The sequence below is a fragment of the Ranitomeya imitator genome, chromosome 3, assembly GCF_032444005.1.
Source record: "Ranitomeya imitator isolate aRanImi1 chromosome 3, aRanImi1.pri, whole genome shotgun sequence".
In the NCBI taxonomy this organism is placed as follows: Eukaryota; Metazoa; Chordata; class Amphibia; order Anura; family Dendrobatidae; genus Ranitomeya; species Ranitomeya imitator.
In genome coordinates, this window is record NC_091284.1 from 2,306,067 (window position 1) to 2,330,998 (window position 24,932).

At 53.4% G+C, this 24,932-nt stretch overlaps 2 protein-coding genes across 3 annotated transcripts in view; one reads left to right on the forward strand and one right to left on the reverse strand.

The window, feature by feature from the left end:
• The first annotated feature begins 1,028 nt into the window (after window positions 1-1,028).
• On the forward strand, window positions 1,029-3,351 carry CRYAA (crystallin alpha A). The gene is made up of 3 exons (XM_069760012.1): window positions 1,029-1,273; window positions 1,521-1,643; window positions 3,046-3,351. The coding sequence occupies exons 1-3, from the start codon at window positions 1,082-1,084 to the stop codon at window positions 3,253-3,255; spliced, it is 525 nt and encodes a 174-aa protein (XP_069616113.1). The 5' UTR covers window positions 1,029-1,081; the 3' UTR covers window positions 3,256-3,351.
• Window positions 3,352-3,585: 234 nt separating this feature from the next.
• SIK1 (salt inducible kinase 1) overlaps window positions 3,586-24,932 on the reverse strand; it is a 33,327-nt gene continuing 11,980 nt past the window's right edge. For both annotated transcript variants that reach the window (XM_069760380.1, XM_069760381.1), the window contains exons 6-14: window positions 22,917-23,041; window positions 19,668-19,791; window positions 19,366-19,568; window positions 19,159-19,284; window positions 17,188-17,274; window positions 16,795-16,933; window positions 16,488-16,712; window positions 4,849-4,996; window positions 3,586-4,773 (exon numbers count right to left, since the gene is read on the reverse strand). In XM_069760380.1, coding sequence (XP_069616481.1) covers window positions 4,587-4,773; window positions 4,849-4,996; window positions 16,488-16,712; window positions 16,795-16,933; window positions 17,188-17,274; window positions 19,159-19,284; window positions 19,366-19,568; window positions 19,668-19,791; window positions 22,917-23,041 — 1,364 coding nt within the window. In that variant the 3' untranslated portion in view covers window positions 3,586-4,586. The remainder of the gene's footprint in view (window positions 4,774-4,848; window positions 4,997-16,487; window positions 16,713-16,794; window positions 16,934-17,187; window positions 17,275-19,158; window positions 19,285-19,365; window positions 19,569-19,667; window positions 19,792-22,916; window positions 23,042-24,932) is intronic.

Below are 24,932 nucleotides of genomic sequence, written 5' to 3' on the forward strand. Positions count from 1 at the left end.
ATATCTGTGAGATCTGATCCCGATTCCTCGTTATATTTCGGTGTCTGGGAGATCTGATCCCGATTCCTCGTTATATTTCTATATCTGTGAGATCTGATCCCGATTCCTCATTATATTTCGGTATCTGTGAGATCTGATCCCGATTCTTGGTTATATTTCGGTGTCTGATCTTGAGTTGTTTGATCGTTTGGTAGCTGGGAGATCTGATCCCGATTCCTCATTATATTTCGGTGTCTGGGAGATCTGATCCCGATTCCTCATTATATTTCGGTGTCTGGGAGATCTGATCCCGATTCCTCGTTATGTTTCGGTGTCTGTGAGATCTGATCCCGATTCCTCATTATATTTCGGTGTCTGGGAGATCTGATCCCGATTCCTCATTATATTTCGGTGTCTGGGAGATCTGATCCCGATTCCTCGTTATATTTCGGTGTCTGGGAGATCTGATCCCGATTCCTCGTTATATTTCTATATCTGTGAGATCTGATCCCGATTCCTCATTATATGTCTGTATCTGTGAGATCTGATCCCGATTCCTCATTATATTTCGGTGTCTGGGAGATCTGATCCCGATTCCTCATTATATTTCGGTGTCTGGGAGATCTGATCCCGATTCCTCGTTATGTTTCGGTGTCTGTGAGATCTGATCCCAATTCCTCGTTATGTTTCGGGATCTGTGAGATCTGATCCGAATTCTTGGTTATATTTCGGTGTCTGATCTTGAGTTTTTTGATCGTTTGGTAGCGGAGAGATCTGATCTGGTTCCTTCTCATGTAATTTCTACGGATGGTTTTCTCTTCTTGTGTTTCGCCCTGACAGATGAGGGTAGTAGTGCCTGGTCTTCCCTCATATTTCTGCCTCCGGTGACCCCACCATTGTGATCCCTCTCACAGGGATTTTGCTGGCTGGGCAGACAATGTGCATTGGGTCAGACAGAAATGTGCTGACGGTTGGCTGCAGATGAAGTCATGTCTCTGCTGAGGGCTCGGCCGCCCCTTGTGAACGTGTGAGCCCCTTTTCTCCTGGTATATAAGGGGGCACTGGCACACTGTGGCACGTCTGGGTCTGGCTTCACGTCTCCATGATGGACATCACTATTCAGCACCCCTGGTTCAAGCGTGCGCTGGGCCCCTTCTTCCCAAACCGTCTCTTCGAGCAGATCTTTGGTGAAGGGTTGTTTGATTATGACCTTTACCCCTTCTTCTCCTCCACCATCAGCCCTTACTACAGGCAGAGCCTCTTCAGGGGATATATGGATTCTGGCGTCTCTGAGGTGAGGGCCATGATCTCTGTTCTAGAACTAACAGTCCCAGCATACCCTGACCCCACCTGCAGACATTGGTTCTGTCCTTTCTGGGACCATCAGAGGTCAGTGTAGAAATGTCTGCTCCTTCTGTGCCCGAATGTCTCTCCTTGTCACCTTCATGGCAGTGTGCTATATGCGGCAGCCGGTGTCTACCATGGGTGACCACCATGGGTGACCACGCGACCTCCCCTGACCTCTGTGTCCATCATTACAGGTGCGCTCAGACCGGGAGCGTTTCACCATTAACTTGGACGTGAAGCATTTTTCTCCTGAGGATCTGACGGTGAAACTTCTGGATGACTTTGTGGAGATCCACGGAAAACACAGTGAAAGACAGGTGGGCAATGTGGCCGCAGGGCAGAGATGCCAAGGGGTGGATGGATGGAGGGATAAATGGATGGAATGATTGGCAAGTGGGTGGAAGGATGGTAGGTGAGGAAGGATATCGAAGAATGGATGGATGGAACAGTGGGTGATCAGATGGATTGGTGAGTGGCTTGAAGGACGGATCGGTGGAGAAGTGGAATGGATAGATGGTTGAGTGACGGAGAGGTGGAGGTAGGTGAGGAAGGATGGATAATCAAATAATGGATGGGTGGAGCAATGGGTGAGCGGATGGATTGGTGAGTGGCTTGAAGGACGGATCGGTGAAGTGGAATGGATAGATGGCTGGTTGAGTGATGGAGAGGTGGATGGTAAGTGAGGAAGGATTGATAATTGAAGAATGGATGGGTGGAGCAATGGGTGATCCGTGAGGAAGTGGAATGGATAGATGGCTGGTTGAGTGACGGAGAGGTGGAGGTAGGTGAGGAAGGATGGATAATCAAATAATGGATGGGTGGAGCAATGGGTGAGCGGATGGATTGGTGAGTGGCTTGAAGGACGGATCGGTGAAGTGGAATGGATAGATGGCTGGTTGAGTGATGGAGAGGTGGATGGTAAGTGAGGAAGGATTGATAATTGAAGAATGGATGGGTGGAGCAATGGGTGATCCGTGAGGAAGTGGAATGGATAGATGGCTGGTTGAGTGACGGAGAGGTGGAGGTAGGTGAGGAAGGATGGATAATCAAATAATGGATGGGTGGAGCAATGGGTGAGCGGATGGATTGGTGAGTGGCTTGAAGGACGGATCGGTGGAGAAGTGGAATGGATAGATGGCTGAGTGATGGAGAGGTGGATGGAAGTGAGGAAGGATGGATAATTGAAGAATGGATGGGTGGAACAATGGGTGATCTGTGAGGAAGTGGAATGGATAGATGGTTGGTTGAGTGATGGAGAGGTGGATGGAAGTGAGGAAGGATGGATAATTGAAGAATGGATGGGTGGAACAATGGGTGATCTGTGAGGAAGTGGAATGGATAGATGGTTGGTTGAGTGATGGAGAAGTGGAGGTAGGTGAGGAAGGATGGATAATTGAAGAATGGATGGGTGGAGCAATGGGTGAGCGGATGGATTGGTGAGTGGCTTGAAGGATGGATCGGTGGAGAAGTGGAATGGATAGATGGCTGGTTGAGTGATGGAGAAGTGGAGGTAGCCTGTTGCACACTCTATCACAATGCAGGTAAGCTATGGCAGCCCCACTGTTGTCAGACATGGTCACTGGACCAGAATGTGATCAGTATTATCTAATATTGCAAATATTTTCTCTGCATCCTTTATATGGTCACGATACCGGTGCGGATGTGATCTGGTCATTGGAGGTGGTTGCACGTGTGTAACGACATGTTCTCTCTGTTAAGGACGATCACGGATACATCGCCCGGGAGTTTCACCGCCGTTATCGCCTCCCACAAAGCTTGGACCAGTCCTCAGTCTGCTGCTCCCTCTCCGCCGATGGAATTTTAACCTTCTCTGGTCCCAAACTGCTTTCCAACCTGGATTCAAGCCACAGTGAGAGACCCATCCCTGTCTCCCGTGAGGAGAAGCCCACCTCAGCCCCCTCCTCCTAAAACAGCCCCCTTCCAGCCTTCCTTTCTGCCCCAGGCCTCTGCTTTCCTGTGTACAGACTGCAGGGCCAAAACAGCAATAAAGATATCCTGATATCAGCGCCTGTGTCTCTGATATGTGGAGCGGGGGTCTCTGATCGGATGGTAGCATGCATGACCCTTCTCTATGACATTTCTAGAAGGGGCCCCACCGAACACCAGCCTTTATTAGCTGCATTATCTGTAGCTTCAGAAGGCAGTGGCACCGCTGCACCCGGCGCGGATGACGCAGAGACGTGAGCCGAGGTTCTGCTCTCCATTGTGTGAGCCCATATAACATGACAATCACTCCCATCAGGTATGAAAAATAATTTATTTGGTAACCTAAAAGTAGAAATGAGTTGTTGACCCGTTAGTGTCCTTCTGTCCTGTAACATGCAGGAAAATACTCAAAGTGCAACCCTCGAAGGAGAGGCAGCTGCGGCGGTCAGGAATGGAGGCTGGGGAGGGTAAAGAGGAGGAGAGGCAGCTGCGGCAGTCAGGAATGGAGGAGGGGTAAAGAGGAGGAGAGGCAGCTGCGGCAGTCAGGAATGGAGGCTGGGGAGGGTAAAGAGGAGGAGAGGCAGCTGCGGTCAGGTATGGAGGAGGGGTACAGAGGAGGAGAGGCAGCTACAAACGGAGGTACAAGGCAGGGAGTCACATTACAGTGCAGTTGGGGAGAGCGGTCTTCAGGTGGAAAACAGAGAAAATCATCTTGTGAATAAGCAGCTGTCTGAGCTCCACAGTCATAGTTTGAGCGCACGTCGCGGTGTTACGGCTTCCAGCGCACGTCGCGGTGTCACGGCTTCCAGCGCACGTCGCGGTGTCACGGCTTCCAGCGCACGTCGCGGTGTCACGGCTTCCAGCGCACGTCGCGGTGTCACGGCTTCCAGCGCACGTCGCGGTGTCACGGCTTCCAGCGCACGTCGCGGTGTCACGGCTTCCAGCGCACGTCGCGGTGTCACGGCTCCCAGCGCACGTCGCGGTGTCACGGCTTCCAGCGCACGTCGCGGTGTCACGGCTTCCAGCGCACGTCGCGGTGTCACGGCTTCCAGCCACCACCGTATAAATAATAAACACTAGAGGAGGAGATGAGTCGACATTTTGTTCTGTGCTTGTGGTTATTGCTTCATCCCGGTCAGTGCTGTGCGGCCCCTCCAGGGACAGTGCGGCCCCCTCCAGGGACAGTGCGGCCCCTCCAGGGACAGTGCGGCCCCCTCCAGGGACAGTGCGGCCCCCTCCAGGGACAGTGCGGCCCCTCTGTGCATGTGATATATTGCTGGGCCACCTGCCAAGGAGCAGGAACGAGGTAAAAGCTACAAACTGCACCCCCCATCATTCACGGCACAGTTCACAGTACAAGTCATCAATGTCGGGGGCCGCACCTTTGCTTCCGTGAAGAATTTGTGGTGCAAGCAGCAATCTGCAGGGTTTTCGGGGAGCAGCGGAGATGGGACTCCTGATGGGGATGTGGCAGGATGAGAGAGGGAAATCTGGAGCAAACTGCAAGAATGGAGACAATCATGAGACTCGCGAAGGCTCGGCCACTGGAAGCAGATCTGCGGAGCAAGCACTCACCGCTGCTGACGACACACACCGAGCAGGAAGCCTGGCGAGTCCACAGTGCGCCCCCTACAGGTGGAGACCCCTCGCTGACGCAGCTTGTGCAGGCACAGAAAACCGCGCACTCGAACGGACCGGCGCAGCTGTCGCAGGGTGCTGGCTCCTAACCAAACACACAAAGGGTTAATACACAGCAGAAGCCAATGGCAGAGCGCACATGTCAGTGTATTATATGCACAAAGTGTCCGGACACACAACATAGACTGTCCGTACTCATATATACACACTACACACAGTATATACATACACAGACACACATCCACTGTCCATACACACTATATACACAACATAGACTGTCCGTACTCATATATACTCATATATACACACTACACACAGTATATACATACACAGACACACATCCACTGTCCGTACACACTATATACACAACATAGACTGTCCGTACTCATATATACTCACTACACACAGTATATACACACAACATCCACTGTCCGTACACACTATATACACACTACACACACAACAAAGTGTCCGTACTCATATACACACGCTATATACAAAAACACGAACATATCTATCATATAAACACACTACACACAGTATGTACATACACACATCACACACTGCCTGCAAAAACACCCCCCAATACTGATTATACACACACACACACATACATATACAGTACAGACCAAAAGTTTGGACGCACCTTCTCATTTAAAGATTTTTCTGTATTTTCATGACTATGAAGATTGTACATTCACACTGAAGGCATCAAAACTATGAATTAACACATGTGGAATTATATACTTAACAAAAAAGTGTGAAACAACTGAAATGATGTCTGATATTCTAGGTTCTTCAAAGTAGCCACCTTCTGCTTTGATGACTGCTTTGCACACTCTTGGCATTCTCTTGATGAGCTTCAAGAGGTAGTCACCGGGAATGGTCTTCACTTCACAGGTGTGCCCTGTCAGGTTTAATAAGTGGGATTTCTTGCCTTATAAATGGGGTTGGGACCATCAGTTGTGTTGAGCAGAAGTCTGGTGGATACACAGCTGATAGTCCTACTGAATAGACTGTTAGAATTTGTATTATGGCAAGAAAAAAGCAGCTAAGAAAAACGAGTGGCCATCATTACTTTAAGAAATGAAGGTCAGTCAGTACGAAAAATTGGGCAAACTTTGAAAGTGTCCCCAAGTGCAGTGGCAAAAACCATCAAGCGCTACAAAGAAACTGGCTCACATGAGGACCGCCCAGGAAAGGAAGACCAAGAGTCACCTCTGCTTCTGAGGATAAGTTTATCCGAGTCACCAGCCTCAGAAATCGCAGGTTAACAGCAGCTCAGATTAGAGACCAGGTCAATGCCACACAGAGTTCTAGCAGCAGACACATCTCTACAACAACTGTTAAGAGGAGACTTTGTGCAGCAGGCCTTCATGGTAAAATAGCTGCTAGGAAACCACTGCTAAGGACAGGCAACAAGCAGAAGAGACTTGTTTGGGCTAAAGAACACAAGGAATGGACATTAGACCAGTGGAAATCTGTGCTTTGGTCTGATGAGTCCAAATGTGAGATCTTTGATTCCAACCACCGTGTCTTTGTGCGACGCAGAAAAGGTGAACGGATGGACTCTACATGCCTGATTCCCACCGTGAATCATAGAGGAGGACGTGTGATGGTGTGGGGGGGCTTTGCTGGTGACACTGTTGGGGATTTATTCAAAATTGAAGGCATACTGAACCAGCATGGCTACCACAGCATATTGCAGCGGCATGCTATTCCATCCGGTTTGCGTTTAGTTGGACCATAATTTATTTTTCAACAGGACAATGACCCCAAACACCTCCAGGCTGTGTAAGGGCTATTTGACCAAGAAGGAGAGTGATGGGGGGCTACGCCAGATGACTTGGCCTCCACAGTCACCAGACCTGAACCCAATCGAGATGTTTGGGGTGAGCTGGACGCAGAGTGAAGGCAAAAGGGACAACAAGTGCTAAGAATCTCTAGGAATTCCTTCAAGATTGTTGGAAGACCATTCCCGGTGACTACCTCCTGAAGCTCATCAAGAGAATGCCAAGAGTGTGCAAAGCAGTCATCAAAGCAAAAGGTGGCTACTTTGAAGAACCGAGAATATAAGACATAATTTCAGTTGTTTCACACTTTTTTGTTAAGTATATAATTCCACATGTGTTAATTCATAGTTTTGATGCCTTCAGTGTGAATGTACAATTTTCATAGTCATGAAAATACAGAAAAATCTTTAAATGAGGTGTGTCCAAACTTTTGGTCTGTACTGTATATGTATGTAGGTAGGTATATATACACACACACACACAAACTTCAAGGATTCACGCTCTCTGGTGGACGCTTGGATACGTACAGGCTTTTTTTTTCTTCTTTTTATATCTATCAAGACAGCCTAAAGTTTATTCCCCCTTAAACTTTACACTGCTTAGATGAAAACAGCCTTTCTCCAGTACAAACGAGTAACAAACAGTTCCTTTCCTGCAGGTACAATGACACAGGGTAAAAGTAGCAGCCTCACCGACATCTGTATTCCAGGCAGTGGCAGATCAAGTAGCTTTAAATGCGATCACAAAGCCCACACTTGTGTTCAGCACAATTCCCCTCTGCGGAGCTCCCAGCTGCTGTTATTAGGCCTGCATGCCCCAGCCTCAATTGTGGCAATGACCTTTCCCACCCAGACTCTTTTGGTTGCTCCAAAATCCCAAATCCCGTCAAACCTAAACTCTCTCAGTAAGTTAGTGCTACTGGTACAGACTTTACATCACTGAGGCCAACCACCTTGGTGACACACACATGCCATACAGGACCTTACCGCCTGCTTTCTCACAACACACTCATCATACACACTATATACACACAATACACTGATCACACACATTATATACATGCACATCATACACGCATTTTAGTACATACTATACACACACCATTCACTGACTGTACACACCATCTATTTATGAACAGACACACTGGTCGTACACACCATATACACATATGGCTGCTGGATGTCCTATGTGACGTAAACCTGGAATATTGACCTCGGACATATAGGCCATGACAGGTTTATGGAGAGCAGCTGAAGAGTTGGACAGGAGATCTCCACCCCAGGGTGTGGTTCACGCTGTGAAATGGTACCGGTTAAGGTACCGTCACACTAGACGATATCGCTAGCGATCCGTGACGTTGCAGCGTCCTCGCTAGCGATATCGTCCAGTGTGACAGGGAGCAGCGATCAGGCCCCTGCTGTGATGTCGCTGGTCGGGGAAGAAAGTCCAGAACTATTTGGTCGCTGGACGTCCCGCTGACATCGCTGAATCAGCGTGTGTGACACCGATTCAGCGATGTCTTCACTGGTAACCAGGGTAAACATCGGGTAACTAAGCGCAGGGCCGCGCTTAGGCTGGTTTCACATTGGCGTTTTTTCGGGTGCGTTTTTGCGGTAAAAAACGCAAAAAAAGCATGGTGAAAAAACGCATGTAAACGCTGCGTTTTTTTGACGCATGCGTTTTTGCATGTGGTGAAAAAAACGCGGCTTTTTACCGCGTTTACATGCGTTTTTTCATGCGTTTGCATTTTTTAAACGCATGCAGAAAAATGTGTGACAACTGCCAATCATCAAAATAAAGTAAAAAACCCACTATAAACAGAAATAGTTAGGGTTAGGGGTAGGGATCATAACCCTAACCCTAAAGGGATCCTACCCCTAACCCTACCCCTACCCCTAAGGGATCCTAACCCTAACCCTACTCCTAACCCTACCCCTAAGGGATCCTAACCCTAACACTACCCCTAACCCTACCCCTAACCATAAAGGGATTAGGGTTAGGGTTAGGATCCCTTAGGGTTAGGGTTAGGATCCCTTAGGGTTAGGGGTAGGGTTAGGGGTAGGGTTAGGGGTAGGGTTAGGGGTAGGGTTAGGTTCCCTTTATCACCTTTATGCTGGGGGGTGGCATATCAGTGTGTTTTCTAGTTTTTTAGTAAAAAAACGCATGCGTTTTTTACCGCAAAAAACGCATGCACCAAAAAACGCATGCGTCCCCATTGACTCCAATGTATTTTTTGACCCAAAAAAAACGCATGAAAACGCATGCGTTTTTTTTTAGTCCAAAAAACGCTTCTAAAAATACTACAAGTAGCATTTCAGAAAATGAACGCATGCAGTAAAAAAACGCATGCGTCAAAAAACGCGACCAAACGCGTACACAAAAAAACGCATGCGTTTTCAATGTTAAATATAGGAAAAAAAAAACGCATGCGTTTTTTTGAAAAAAAAACGCTGCAGACAAAAACGCAAGTGTGAAACCACCCTTAGTAACCCGATGTTTACCCTGGTTACCATCCTAAAAGTAAAAAAAAAACAAACACTACATACTTACCTACAGCCGTCTGTCCTCCAGCGCTGTGCTCTGCACTCCTCCTGTACTGGCTGTGAGCGTCGGTCAGCCGGAAAGCAGAGCGGTGACGTCACCACTCTGCTTTCCGGCCGCTGTGCTCACAGCCAGTACAGGAGGAGTGCAGAGCAGAGCGCTGGAGGACAGACGGCTGTAGGTAAGTATGTAGTGTTTGTTTTTTTTTACTTTTAGGATGGTAACCAGGGTAAACATCGGGTTACTAAGCGCGGCCCTGCGCTTAGTTACCCGATGTTTACCCTGGTTACCGGCATCGTTGGTCGCTGGAGAGCGGTCTGTGTGACAGCTCTCCAGCGACCAAACAGCGACGCTGCAGCGATCCGGATCGTTGTCGGTATCGCTGCAGCGTCGCTAAGTGTGACGGTACCTTTAGTCTCACACATGGTCTGTCTGTGGAGGAGTGCGGACCTGCAGGATTGTTGTTAAAGGAGAAGGAAACTAAACTCTATTCCAAGTGGGAAACCCGCACTGTTGTATGGACTTTTCATTTTAGGGTTCACTTCATGCTGGACAAGGGCTGTATTTAAGTTTTTCTGTGATGTGGTTTATGAAGAGTGAAATAAACCAGCCGGACTTTTAATAGAAACGTTTCCTGTGACACCTCATCTCACTCCCAAACGAGTGGCACTGTTACATTTGGAGGTAGAAGTGCGGGCAGCGTTCCCAGGTAACACGCGTGACTGCTACAGAAGTGCTGCATGCCTTGTGTGAAGGCGGCTATAAGTGTAAGCTAGGGAGCAACGTCGGACAGCAAGGAGGTCCTGATTAAACACCGGGGGCAAGCCTGCAACAACAGCAGCTGGCACAACAGGAGATAAAAGCTGCTTATGCAACATCTCCAGCAACCGCAGCTAAAGATCCCGTAATAGCACAGATCGTATTACTCGCAGAGGCGGTTCGTGGCCATACTTAACGGGAGAGCAACGTGCACTCCCTTCCCAGATCAATGCAGACTTGGGTTGGCCAAGGAGATCCCCGAAACGGCGATGTCCTGGTCGGACTGGTCGAAAGGTATCAAGGTGTCAGTTTCTTGTGGACACAACCCACTCCATACTGGTGGACCCACAGGGGGTGGAGGTTATGCTGACGGTCACACAACACACTGGTCGTACACACACTCACACACACACACACACACTGGTCGTACACACAACACACTGGTCGTACACACAACACACTGGTCGTACACACAACACACACACACTGGTCGTACACACAACACACTGGTCGTACACACACACACACACACACACACACTGGTCGTACACACACACACTGGTCGTACACACACACACACACACTGGTCGTACACACACACACTGGTCGTACACACACACACACACACACACACTGGTCGTACACACACACACACTGGTCGTACACACAACACACTAGTCGTACACACAACACACTGGTCGTACACACACACTGGTCGTACACACACACACTGGTCGTACACACAACACACTGGTCGTACACACACACACACACACACACTGGTCGTACACACACACACACTGGTCGTACACACACACACTGGTCGTACACACAACACACTGGTCGTACACACACACACACACACACACTGGTCGTACACACACACACACTGGTCGTACACACAACACACTAGTCGTACACACAACACACTGGTCGTACACACACACTGGTCGTACACACAACACACTGGTCGTACACACACACACACACACACACACTGGTCGTACACACAATACACTGGTCGTACACACACACACTGGTCGTACACACAACACACTGGTCGTACACACAACACACTGGTCGTACACACACACACACTGGTCGTACACACACACACACACACACACACACACACACACACTGGTCGTACACACAACACACTGGTCGTACACACAACACACTGGTCGTACACACAACACACACACACTGGTCGTACACACAACACACTGGTCGTACACACACACACACACACTGGTCGTACACACACACACTGGTCGTACACACACACACACACACACACTGGTCGTACACACACACACTGGTCGTACACACACACACTGGTCGTACACACAACACACTAGTCGTACACACAACACACTGGTCGTACACACACACTGGTCGTACACACAACACACACACACTGGTCGTACACACAACACACTGGTCGTACACACACACACACACACACACTGGTCGTACACACAACACACTGGTCGTACACACACACACACACACTGGTCGTACACACAACACACTGGTCGTACACACAACACACTGGTCGTACACACAACACACTGGTCGTACACACAACACACTGGTCGTACACACACACTGGTCGTACACACACACTGGTCGTACACACAACACACTGGTCGTACACACACACACTGGTCGTACACACAACATACTGGTCGTACACACACACACTGGTCGTACACACAACATACTGGTCGTACACACACACTGGTCGTACACACAACACACTGGTCGTACACACAACATACTGGTCGTACACACACACTGGTCGTACACACAACACACTGGTCGTACACACAACACACACACACTGGTCGTACACACAACACACTGGTCGTACACACACACACACACACACACTGGTCGTACACACACACTGGTCGTACACACAACACACACACACTGGTCGTACACACAACACACACACACTGGTCGTACACACACACTGGTCGTACACACAACACACACACTGGTCGTACACACACACACACACTGGTCGTACACACAACACACTGGTCGTACACACACACACTGGTCGTACACACACACACACACTGGTCGTACACACACACACACACACACACTGGTCGTACACACACACACTGGTCGTACACACACACACACACTGGTCGTACACACATACACTGGTCGTACACACACACACTGGTCGTACACACACACACACACACACACACTGGTCGTACACACACACACTGGTCGTACACACACACACTGGTCGCACACACACACTTTCATAAGTACAAGTGTTATTAGTTTATTTTCGTCAATTAAGAAAATACAAAATAAGTGAAGAGAAATGTAAATCCCCGTCAGCATTTAGTAACCGCCGTCGCGGTCGTCCCGTCCTCTTGGCCACCGGTCACTTGTACACTCAGGGATTTTGAAGGATTATAGTCGGGTGTATTAGAAACCAATGTTACCGAACAGGTGATAATGATCGCTCTGACATGGAGCTGGAGATCGTCATTACCTGAAACCGCTGTGTAGGAGGCTGAAACCTGGGTGAGGAACAGCCAAACTCTGCCACCAAGGTGAGGATGTGAAGGACAGTTCCCGAGCACAGGCCATACACCAGAGGTGTCAAACTGCATTCCTCGAGGGCTGCAACCAGGTCATGTTTTCAGGATTTCCTTGTACTGCACAGGTGATAATTTAATCACGTACACAAATAATGAGTTGATGATTAAATTATCACCTGTGCAGTACAAGGAAATCCTGAAAACATGACCTGTTTGCAGCCCTCGAGGAATGCAGTTTGACACCCCTGCCATACACCATGGCAGGTAGTTATACTGCATCAGTCAGCTAAACACAGGAGCTGCACTGTACAGAATGGTCCGCGGTCTCTGCAACCAGGAGGACAATGTGGAGTATTGGGCTGTAACAGGAGCAGAAGGTCCTGAAGGTCTGGAGAGCCGCACAATAATGAGGCATGGAGGGTGGCCATCAGGTTTGGGGCTGCAGTTCAACAAATGGATATGGATATTTTTTAGGATTAGTGGTGTCCTCAGTGATGAGAAATACCGACAGACCCTGACCCATCATGTAATCCCATCAGGAGGCGTCTGGTCGGCTCCAGATTATTCTGCAGCCGGACAACGACCCCCAACAACCAGCCAATGTCATTAAGATGGAGGAGTCCTCATCTCACATCATCCAGTCTGCCTGGGATCACACGATGCGACAGAAGGATCTGCACAAGCCTCATACACAGAAGACCTGGGGTCAGGTCTCCAAGATGTTTGGCCAAACCTCCTGCCGAGATTCTCCATAACCTGTGTACAAGTGATGAGAAGTAATGGAGGCGCCAAGCGGGCGGTCACCAGACACCGAGGAGAGAGGGGCGACGGGCGGTCACCAGACACCGAGGAAAGAGGGGCGACGGGCGGTCACCAGACACCGAGGAGAGAGGGGCGACGGGCGGTCACCAGACACCGAGGAGAGAGGGGCGACGGGCGGTCACCAGACACCGAGGAGAGAGGGGCGACGGGCGGTCACCAGACACCGAGGAGAGAGGGGCGACGGGCGGTCACCAGACACCGAGGAGAGAGGGGCGACGGGCGGTCACCAGACACCGAGGAGAGAGGGGCGACGGGCGGTCACCAGACACCGAGGAGAGAGGGGCGACGGGCGGTCACCAGACACCGAGGAGAGAGGGGCGACGGGCGGTCACCAGACACCGAGGAGAGAGGGGCGACGGGCGGTCACCAGACACCGAGGAGAGAGGGGCGACGGGCGGTCACCAGACACCGAGGAGAGAGGGGCGACGGGCGGTCACCAGACACCGAGGAGAGAGGGGCGACGGGCGGTCACCAGACACCGAGGAGAGAGGGGCGACGGGCGGTCACCAGACACCGAGGAGAGAGGGGCGACGGGAGGTCACCAGACACCGAGGAGAGAGGGGCGACGGGCGGTCACCAGACACCGAGGAGAGAGGGGCGACGGGAGGTCACCAGACACCGAGGAGAGAGGGGCGACGGGCGGTCACCAGACACCGAGGAGAGAGGGGCGACTGGCGGTCACCAGACACCGAGGAGAGAGGGGCGACTGGCGGTCACCAGACACCGAGGAGAGAGGGGCGACGGGCGGTCACCAGACACCGAGGAGAGAGGGGCGACGGGCGGTCACCAGACACAGAAGAAAGGGGCGACGGGCGGTCACCAGACACCGAGGAGAGAGGGGCGACGGGCGGTCACCAGACACCGAGGAGAGAGGGGCGACGGGTGGTCACCAGACACCGAGGAGAGAGGGGCGACGGGAGGTCACCAGACACCGAGGAGAGAGGAGCGACGGGCGGTCACCAGACACAGAAGAAAGGGGCGACGGGCGGTCACCAGACACCGAGGAGAGAGGAGCGACGGGCGGTCACCAGACACCGAGGAGAGAGGGGCGACGGGCGGTCACCAGACACAGAAGAAAGGGGCGACGGGCGGTCACCAGACACCGAGGAGAGAGGAGCGACGGGTGGTCACCAGACACCGAGGAGAGAGGGGCGACGGGTGGTCACCAGACACCGAGGAGAGAGGGGCGACGGGCGGTCACCAGACACAGAAGAAAGGGGCGACGGGCGGTCACCAGACACCGAGGAGAGAGGAGCGACGGGCGGTCACCAGACACCGAGGAGAGAGGGGCGACGGGCGGTCACCAGACACCGAGGAGAGAGGGGCGACGGGCGGTCACCAGACACCGAGGAGAGAGGGGCGACGGGCGGTCACCAGACACCGAGGAGAGAGGGGCGACGGGAGGTCACCAGACACCGAGGAGAGAGGGGCGACGGGCGCTCACCAGACACCGAGGAGAGAGGGGCGACGGGCGCTCACCAGACACCGAGGAGAGAGGGGTGACGGGCGCTCACCAGACACCGAGGAGAGAGGGGCGACGGGCGGTCACCAGACACCGAGGAGAGAGGGGCGACGGGCGGTCACCAGACACCGAGGAGAGAGGGGTGACGGGCGGTCACCAGACACCGAGGAGAGAGGGGCGACGGGCGGTCACCAGACACCAAAGGAGAGAGGGGCGACGGGCGGTCACCAGACACCGAGGAGAGAGGCGAGGGGCAGTCACCAGACACCGAGGAGACAGGCGAGGGGCGGTCACCAGACACCGAGGAGAGAGGGGCGACGGGCGGTCACCAGACACCGAGGAGAGAGGGGCGACGGGCGGTCACCAGACACCGAGGAGAGAGGGGCGACGGGCGGTCACCAGACACCGAGAGGGGCGACGGGCGGTCACCAGACACCGAGGAGAGAGGGGCGACGGGCGGTCACCAGACACCGAGGAGAGAGGGGCGACGGGCGGTCACCAGATACCGAGGAGAGAGGGGCGACAGGCGGTCACCAGACACCGAGGAGAGGGGCGACGGGCGGTCACCAGACACTGAGGAGAGGGGCGACGGGCGGTCACCAGACACTGAGGAGAGAGGGGCGACGGGCGGTCACCAGACACTGAGGAGAGAGGGGCGACGGGCGGTCACCAGACACCGAGGAGAGAGGGGCGACGGGAGGTCACCAGACACCGAGGTTATTTACATTTCTCTTTTCTTGCTAATTAATACAATAAACTATTAACCCTTCACGTTCGCTGCAGCCTTTTCCCACCTCGGCCTATGAGGCTGGCTGTGAGGCTGGCTGTGAGGCTGGCTGTGAGGCTGGCTGTGAGGCTGGCTATGAGGCTGGCTATGCGGCTGGCTATGCGGCTGGCTATGAGGCTGGCTGTGAGGCTGGCTATGCGGCTGGCTGTGAGGCTGGCTGTGAGGCTGGCTGTGAGGCTGGCTGTGAGGCTGGCTGTGAGGCTGGCTATGCGGCTGGCTGTGAGGCTGGCTGTGAGGCTGGCTATGAGGCTGGCTGTGAGGCTGGCTGTGAGGCTGGCTATGAGGCTGGCTATGAGGCTGGCTGTGAGGCTGGCTGTGAGGCTGGCTGTGAGGCTGGCTATGAGGCTGGCTATGAGGCTGGCTATGAGGCTGGCTGTGAGGCTGGCTGTGAGGCTGGCTGTGAGGCTGGCTGTGAGGCTGGCTGTGAGGCTGGCTATGAGGCTGGCTATGAGGCTGGCTGTGAGGCTGGCTATGAGGCTGGCTATGAGGCTGGCTATGAGGCTGGCTGTGAGGCTGGCTGTGAGGCTGGCTGTGAGGCTGGCTATGAGGCTGGCTGTGAGGCTGGCTGTGAGGCTGGCTGTGAGGCTGGCTGTGAGGCTGGCTGTGAGGCTGGCTGTGAGGCTGGCTATGAGGCTGGCTGTGAGGCTGGCTGTGAGGCTGGCTGTGAGGCTGGCTATGAGGCTGGCTGTGAGGCTGGCTATGAGGCTGGCTGTGAGGCTGGCTGTGAGGCTGGCTGTGAGGCTGGCAGTGAGGCTGGCTATGAGGTCTCACACGAGTAGTGATTAGTGGAGGGGATTTTCGGGTGCTGCCTCAGTCTATAACCAGTAAGGACTTACCTAGCGTCAGGTAGGTGTCGGATGCTCGGCGCCCCTCCTGGAAGGTGACGGGCAGGAGACGGTTGGGTGAGGGGACGCCCTGATGCTGCAGGACTGGCGTAGCGGACTGGGTACTGAGGGGCGCCGTGGAGCACGAGTTAGTGGCGCCCAGCAGTGGACGGAGGCCAGACGGTCTCAGACAACTCTCCAGACTGTCACAAGGGGAAGGCGTGGAGGAAACAATATCTGCAAGACAAGGAAAAATCAGTAAAAAGTGCACACGCCAACATGGCTGCAAAGCAGCACAGAGGAATCCAGCAGCTCGTACCTGGGGTCACTAGGCTGGGAGGTCGGCTCCTCAGGATCTTCTCATACAGCGGCGGACCCTCAAGTAACGAAGCCTCCAGCACTGGTGGAGAACAAGGGGGCGACGCAGGAGCAGGCGGCTCTCCGAGACACAGCAGAGACTAAGGCAAGAGCAGAGGAGTCAGGGAAATGGCGGACACAGGTGCGAGCATATGATAGATATGCCAAGGTGCCACACGGGGGAGGTCGCCCCGTGGCAGCTGGTGGGCCCTCATTAATTGTGTAAGTATCATCCAGATAGTGTGTATTAGGGCGGCGTGATCACAGCCTTGCAGTATTATATATGTGTACGTATACGCTTCTGTGTGACTACAGGGATGGACGCGTATCCTACACCTGTGTGCAGATCACTCACCTGCAGCGGACCGCTGAGCTCACAATCATAATCTGTCACCGCAGCCCGCGGCTGACACAAGAGGGACGGGCCGGCCGAGGAGGAGGCCTGCAGGGGAGGAGACCATGGATCAGAAATGCAGCAGTGGACATGTCGCCCAGCACCCAAGAGTCCTGAACGTCCTGACCGAACCGCGAATCCTGACTGCCCCAACCCCCCAGACCGCCCCGTGAGTCCTGACCGCCCCAACCCCCAGAGTCCTGACCGCCCCGCGAATCCTGACCGCCCCAACCCCCCAGACCACCCCGCCCCACCCCACGAGTCCTGACCACCCCGCCCCACGAGTCCTGACCGCCCCAACCCCCAGAGTCCAGACCGCCCCAACCCCCAGAGTCCAGACCGCCCCGACCCCCAGAGTCCAGACCGCCCCGCCCCACGAGTCCTGACCGCCCCACCCCACAGAGTCCAGACCGCCCCAACCCTCAGAGTCCTGACTGCCCCGCCCCACGAGTCCTGACCGCCCCAACCCCCAGAGTCCAGACCGCCCCAACCCCCAGAGTCCAGACCGCCCCGACCCCCAGAGTCCAGACCGCCCCGCCCCACGAGTCCTGACCGCCCCACCCCACAGAGTCCAGACCGCCCCAACCCTCAGAGTCCTGACTGCCCCGCCCCACGAATCCTGACCACCCCACGAGTCCTGACCGCCCCAACCCCCAGAGTCCAGACCGCCCCAACCCCCCAGAGTCCAGACCGCCCCAACCCCCCAGAGTCCAGACCGCCCCAACACCCAGAGTCCAGACCGCCCCGTCCCAACCCCCAGAGTCCTAACCGCCCCACCCCACGAGTCCTGACCGCCCCACGAATCCTGACCGCCCCACCCCACGAGTTCTGACGGCCCCAACCCCCAGAGTCCTGACCGCCCCGCCCCAGAGAGTCCTGACTGCCCCGCCCCAGAGAGTCCTGACTGCCCCGCCCCACAAAGCCCTGACCGCCCCGCCCCACAGAGTCCTGACCATCCCACCCCACGAGTCCTGACCGCCCCAACCCCCAGAGTCCAGACCGTCCCGCCCCACCCGAATCCTGACCGCCCCAACCCCCAGAGTCCAGACCGCCCCAACCCCCAGAGTCCAGACCGCCCCAACCCCCAGAGTCCAGACCGCCCCAACCCCCAGAGTCCAGACCGCCCCAACCCCCAGAGTCCAGACCGCCCCAACCCCCAGAGTCCAGACCGCCCCAACCCCCAGAGTCCAGACCGCCCCGCCCGAGTCCTGACCGCCCCGTCCCACCCCCCAGAGTCCTGACCGCCCCACCCCACGAATCCTGACTGCCCCGCCCCACAAAGCCCTAACCGCCCCGACCCCCAGAGTCCTGACCGCCCCAACCCCCAGAGTCCTGACCGCCCCGCCCCACAGAGTCCTGACCGCCCCAACCCCCAGAGTCCTGACCGCCCCGCCTCACAGAGTCCTGACCGCCCCACCCCACAAAGACCTGACCGCCCCAACCCCCAGAGTCCTGACCGCCCCGCCCCACAGAGTCCTGACCGCCCCAACCCTCAGAGTCCTGACCGCCCCACCCCACAAAGCCCTGACCGCCCCAACCCCCAGAGTCCTGACCGCCCCGCCCCACAGAGTCCTGACCGCCCCAACCCCCAGAGTCCTGACCGCCCCAACCCCCAGAGTCAAGACCGCCCCGCCCGAGTCCTGACCGCCCCGTCCCACCCCCCAGAGTCCTGACCGCCCCACCCCACGAATCCTGACTGCCCCGCCCCACAAAGCCCTGACCGCCCCAACCCCCAGAGTCCTGACTGCCCCGCCCCAGAGAGTCCTGACTGCCCCTCCCCACAAAGCCCTGACCGCCCCAACCCCCAGAGTCCTGACCGCCCCACAGAGTACTGACCGCCCCAACCCCCAGAGTCCTGACCGCCCCGCCTCACAGAGTCCTGACCACCCCAACCCCCAGAGTCCTGACCGCACCGCCCCTCAGGGCCTTTACCTTCACACAGTCCAGTGAGGCTTTGGTTTCGGCTTCTGGGGACTGTCCAAGCCGCGACCCCTGCAGCCGCTCCACCAGGAGGTAGTAGATGGCGGCATAATGATCATAGGTGTCGTTCTGCAGAGCCTGAGGGAGCGAAACGAGATCACTCTGGGACTTAGTGCTACTGTGTGGAGTCGCGCAGAGCCGGACAGTACAGCCACTCACCTGCAGGGTGCGCTCTCTGTCGATGCCCAGACTCTGCATGATGGCCAGAGCTTGTACGCAGGACTGGGGTGCCAGGTGGTCGGAGTGCAGGATGGGCTCATGGGGGGCTACACCCTGGAACCACTGGTGCTGTCGGATCTGTGCAATGCTCAGCCGCTTCCCTGGGTCGACCACCAGCATCCGGCGCAGCAGAGACTCGCAGTCTGGAGGCAACAGCACAAGAGTCAGTTAATGGGGGATAAAGTGGAAAACCAAGGAGAGGGCACATAGACCCCAACCCTCCACATCAGCCAGCCGCTCACCTTGTGACATGTAGTATGGGATTCGGAAGCGGCCATCTAGGACCCTCTGCCGCACAGCCGGGAGGGTCGGTCCATCGAAGGGAAACGATCCACAAAGCAAAACATAAAGAACGACCCCCAAACTCTGAGGAGAGGAAGAGACGTAGCTTAAGCCACCAGCACGGGACGTGTGTAACAACTTAATACACCAGGTATACATACACTACACACCATAGACAGTGGTAGTATTCACACCCCTTTACATTTTTCCATCAAGTTGGATGGTGAACATTGGTGGATGGTGAACGTTGGTGGATGGTGAACGTCGGTGGACGCCATTTTCAGGTCTCTCCAGAGATGCTCAGTTGGGTTTAGGTCAGGGCTCTGGCTGGGCCGGTCAAGAATGGTCACAGAGATGTTCTGAAGCCGCTCCTTTGTTATTTTAGCTGTGTGCTTAGGGTCATTGTCTTGTTGGAAGGTGAACCTTCTGCAAGTCTGAGGTCCAGAGCACTCTGGAAGAGGCTTTCATCCAGGATCTCTCTGTACTTGGCCACATTCATGTTTCCTTCAATGACAACCAGTCGTCCTGTCCCTGCAGCTGAAAACACCCCCATAGCATGATGCTGCCTCCACCATGTTTCACTGTTGGGATTGTATTGGGCAGGTGATGAGCAGTGCCTGGTTTTCTCCACACACACTGCTTAGAATTATCACCACAAAGGTCTATCTTCATCTCATCAGACCAGAGAATCTTATTTCTCATAGTCTGGGAGGCCTTCATGTGTTTTTTTAGCAAACTCTATGCGGCTTTCATATGTCTTGCACTGAGGAGAGGCTTCCGTCGGGCCACTCTGCCGTAAAGACCCAACTGGTGGAGGCTGCAGTGATAGGTGACTTTGTGGAACTTTCTCCCATCCCCCTACTGCATCTCTGGAGCTCAGCCACAGTGATCTTGGGGTTCTTCTTTACCTCTCTCACCAAGGCTCTTCTCCCACGATTGCGCAGTTTGGCTGGACGGCCCGGTCTAGGAAGACTTCTGGGGGTCCCAAACTTCTTCCATTAAGGATTATGGAGGCCACTGTGCTCTTAGGAACCTTGAGTGCTGCAGAAATTCTGTTGTAACCTTGGCCAGATCTGCGCCGTGCCACAATTCTGTCTCTGAGCTCCTTGACCAGTTCCTTTGGCCTCATGATTCTCATTTGGTCTGACATGCACTGTGAGCGGTGAGGTCTTATACAGACAGGAGTGCGCTGCTCCAAATCAAGTCCTATCAGTGTAATTACACACAGCTGGACTCCAATGAAGGAGTAGAACCATCTCAGGGAGGATCACAAGGAAATGGACAGCATGGGACTTACATATGAGTGTCTGAGCAGAGGGGCTGAAGACTTATGGCCATGGGATATTTCAGATTTTGTTGTTTTTTTAAATTCCAAAAATGTCTACATTTCTGGGGGGTTTTCAGTCTAGATGGGGTGCAGAGTGCACATTAATGTGAAAAAAATGAACTTTTTTGAATTTACCAAATGGCTGCAATGTAACAAAGAGTGAAAAGTGTATAGGGGTCTGAATACTTTCTGTACCCACTGTATATGGAGTACCCTAAACACACAGCATATACAGTGGCATGTAAAGGTTTGGGCACCCCACATCAAAATTACTGTCATTGTGAACAGGTATATACAGCTCTGGCAAAAATGAAAAGACCACCACATCACATCCCGGCCATGGCCGCCCAATCTCCAGACCTGAACCCACTGAAAACCTCTGGAATGTAATCAGGAGGATGATGGAGAGTCACAAGCCATCACACAGAGAAGAACGGCTGACATTATTGTACCAGGAGGAGCGAGAGACTGGAGGAAAGCTGCCGAGACGCAGGGAGCCGGGATTAACAATCATGGTTATTCCACACAATATTGATTTCTGATCTCTTCCTGAGGTAAAACATTAGTATTGTCGTTTCTAAAGGATTATGGACTTGTTTTCTTTGCATAATTTGAGCTCTGCAAGCACGGGGGGGGGTTATTTTGACCATTTTTCTTTGTCAGACAAAAAATACAAACTTTATTGCTTGGAACTTCGGAGACATGTTGTCAGTAGTTTCTAGAATAAAACAACAATTTACTCAAAAATATAAAGAGAACAATCAGACAAACTGAACATTTTGCATTAGTTTTTGCCAGAGCTGTAGATGCTTAATGGTGGAGACCCACAAAGCAGGAGAAGGCTATCAGCGGATCACAAGAACAACTCTCCTGCCATTAACCATGGGGGGATCAATCGTGCTTTGGGGTTGTGTTTGGCAGCCGATGACACGGGGGACATTTCACAGGTAGAGGGCAGAATGGATTCAATGAAATTTCAACAAATTGTTGATGCAAACATAACACCATCTGTAAAAAAGCTGAAGGTGAGAAGAGGATGAGGATGGCGGCTACAGATGGATGATGGTCCAAAACACGGCACAATCCACAATAGACGACCTCAAAAGGCGCAAACTGAAGGTTTCACAATGGCCCTCACAGTCCGCTGATCTGAGCATCATTGAAAATCTGTGGCGAGAGAAGCAAGACGACCGGGAATCTGACAGAACAGAGGAAAATCAGAAGAACTGAAAGACCCTTCTCTGGCTACACGAGCGTTTACAAGCTGTGATACCTGTAAAAGGGGGCGCCACTAGGTACTAAAAATATAGGGGGCACAAAGCTCGGCTCGGTCCACTTTACTTTCCGCAATATATAAGATGTAAAAGATGAAAATATATAAGTTTTATTTTTTTTTTGCCTAAAATAAGGAGGAATTGTGTCATCTGTAACGTTAGGCTTTTAGATTATTTCATCTTCAACGTGCAACGTGTAATTTTAACCAGAGGTGCACAAATTACATTACATTACACCCCCCGTATATACAGAGCTCCCTGCACCGCGGTAATATATACACCCCCGTATATACAGAGCTCCCTGCACCGGGGTAATATATACACCCCCCGTATATACAGAGCTCCCTGCACCGGGATAATATATACACCCCCTGTATATACAGAGCTCCCTGCACCGGGGTAATATATACACCCCCGTATATACAGAGCTCCCTGCACCGGGGTAATATATACACAGCTCCCTGCACCGGGGTAATATATACACCCCTGTATATACAGAGCTCCCTGCACCGGGGTAATATATACACCCCCCGTATATACAGAGCTCCCTGCACCGGGATAATATATACTGAGTACATCCCCTTCCCACCACGTCATGCAGGACTCACCCAGACATCCAGTAGAGGCCCCTCATACTCCTTTCCCTGGAACACTTCTGGGGCCGCATACGGGGGGCTCCCACACCAGGTATTGAGCGGCCGACCCTCCATGTAGAAGTTACCAAATCCAAAATCTACAGAGAAACATTAAGAGTCTTTGCTACAACGTGTCACCACTTGTGCCATCACCCTCAACGCCCTCCGTCACAAGGGCCCGAGCTACTCCCTCCTCAGGGCCACCCTCACCAGGTCCCGTCCCACCACCTCCTCAAAATACACTCTCACCAGGTCCCATCCTACCACCTCCTCAAAAGACATCCTCACCAGGCCCCGTCGCACCACCTCCTCAAAAAACATTCTCACCAGGCCCCGTCCTACCACCTCCTCAAAAAACATCCTCACCAGGCCCCGTCGCACCACCTCCTCAAAAAACATCCTCACCAGGCCCTGTCGCACCACCTCCTCAAAAGACATCCTCACCAGGCCCCGTCGCACAACCTCCTCAAAAAACATCCTCACCAGGCCCCGTCCCACCACCTCCTCAAAAGACATCTGTTGTGAATTCTGTGGCTGAATTCACTCCTGTGGTCACAAGTGGTACTGCAGCTTCTGAGCTTCCTCCCTCAGGTGTTTTGGTGAGCTCGCTGGCTGATTTGTTATTTAACTCCACCTGATTCTGTCTTCCTTGCTCCTTGTCAATGTTCCAGTGTTGGACCTGAGCTTCTGGATCTTTCCTGTGGCCTGCTGCTCTGCTTAGATAAGTGCTTCTTTGCTTTTGTTGCTACTTTTTCTGTCCAGCTTGTCTATTCGTTGTTTTTGCTTGAAGCTCTGAGACGCAAAGGGTGTACCGCCGTGTCGTTAGTTCGGCACGGTGGGTCTTTTTGCCCCCTTTGCGTGGTTTTTTGCTTTAGGGTTTTTTGTAGACTGCAAAGTTCTCTTTGCTATCCTCGCTCTATCTAGAATATCGGGCCTCACTTTGCTGAATCTATTTCATCCCTACGTTTGTCTTTTCATCTTGCTAACAGTCATTATATGTGGGGGGCTGCCTTTTCCTTTGGGGTATTTCTCTGAGGCAAGTCAGGCTTGTTTTTCTATCTTCAGGCTAGTCAGCTCCTCAGGCTGTGCCGAGTTGCATAGGTAGTGACAGGCGCAATCCACAGCTGCCTTTAGTTGTGTTTAGGATAGGTTCAGGTATTGCGGTCTACAGAGATTCCACGTCTCAGAGCTTGTCCTATTGTTTTTGGGTTATTGTCAGATCACTGTATGTGCTCTGATTGCTGGCACACTGTGTCACTGGATTGCCTACATAACAGACATCCTCACCAGGCCCCGTCCTACCACCTCCTCAAAATACACCTTCACCAGGCCCCATCCTTCCACCTCTTCAGGGCCACCCACACCAGGCCTCGTCCCATCACCTCCTCAAAAGACACCCTCACCAGGCCCCATCCTACCACTTCCTCAGGACCACCCTCACCAGGCCCCGTTCTACCACCTCCTCAAAAGACATCCTCACCAGGTCCCGTCCCACCACCGCCTCAAAATACACCCACACCAGGTCCTGTCCTACCACCTCAAGACACCCTCACCAGGCCCCGTCCCATCACCTCCTCAAAAGACACCCTCACCAGGCCCCGTCCTACCACCTCCTCAAAAGACACTCACACCAGGTCCCGTCCTACCACCTCCTCAGGGCCACCCTCACCAGGCCCCGTCCTACCACCTCCTCAGGACCACCCTTACCAGGTCTTGTTCTACCACCTCCTCAAAAGCCACGTTCACCAGGCCCCGTTCTACCACCTCCTCAAAAGCCACCCTCACCAGGCCCCGTTCTACCACCTCCTCAAAACCCACCCTCACCAGGTCCCGTCCTACCACTTCCTCAGGGCACCCTCATCAGGGCCCAGGCTACTCCCTCTTCAGGGCCACCCTCACCAGGTCTATCTACTCTTCAGGGCTATCCTCACCATGGCCCATCCTACCCACTAATCCTCAGGGCGACCCTCAGCAGGATTGGAGCTACCC

Coding starts and splice junctions, on each gene's coding strand:
- CRYAA (XM_069760012.1), top strand. CDS start 1,082: ATGATGGACATCACTATTCAGCACCCCTGGTTCAAGCGTGCGCTGGGC. Junction 1,274..1,520: donor TGGATTCTGGCGTCTCTGAG/GTGAGGGCCATG, acceptor CCATCATTACAG/GTGCGCTCAGACCGGGAGCG. Junction 1,644..3,045: donor GAAAACACAGTGAAAGACAG/GTGGGCAATGTG, acceptor CTCTCTGTTAAG/GACGATCACGGATACATCGC.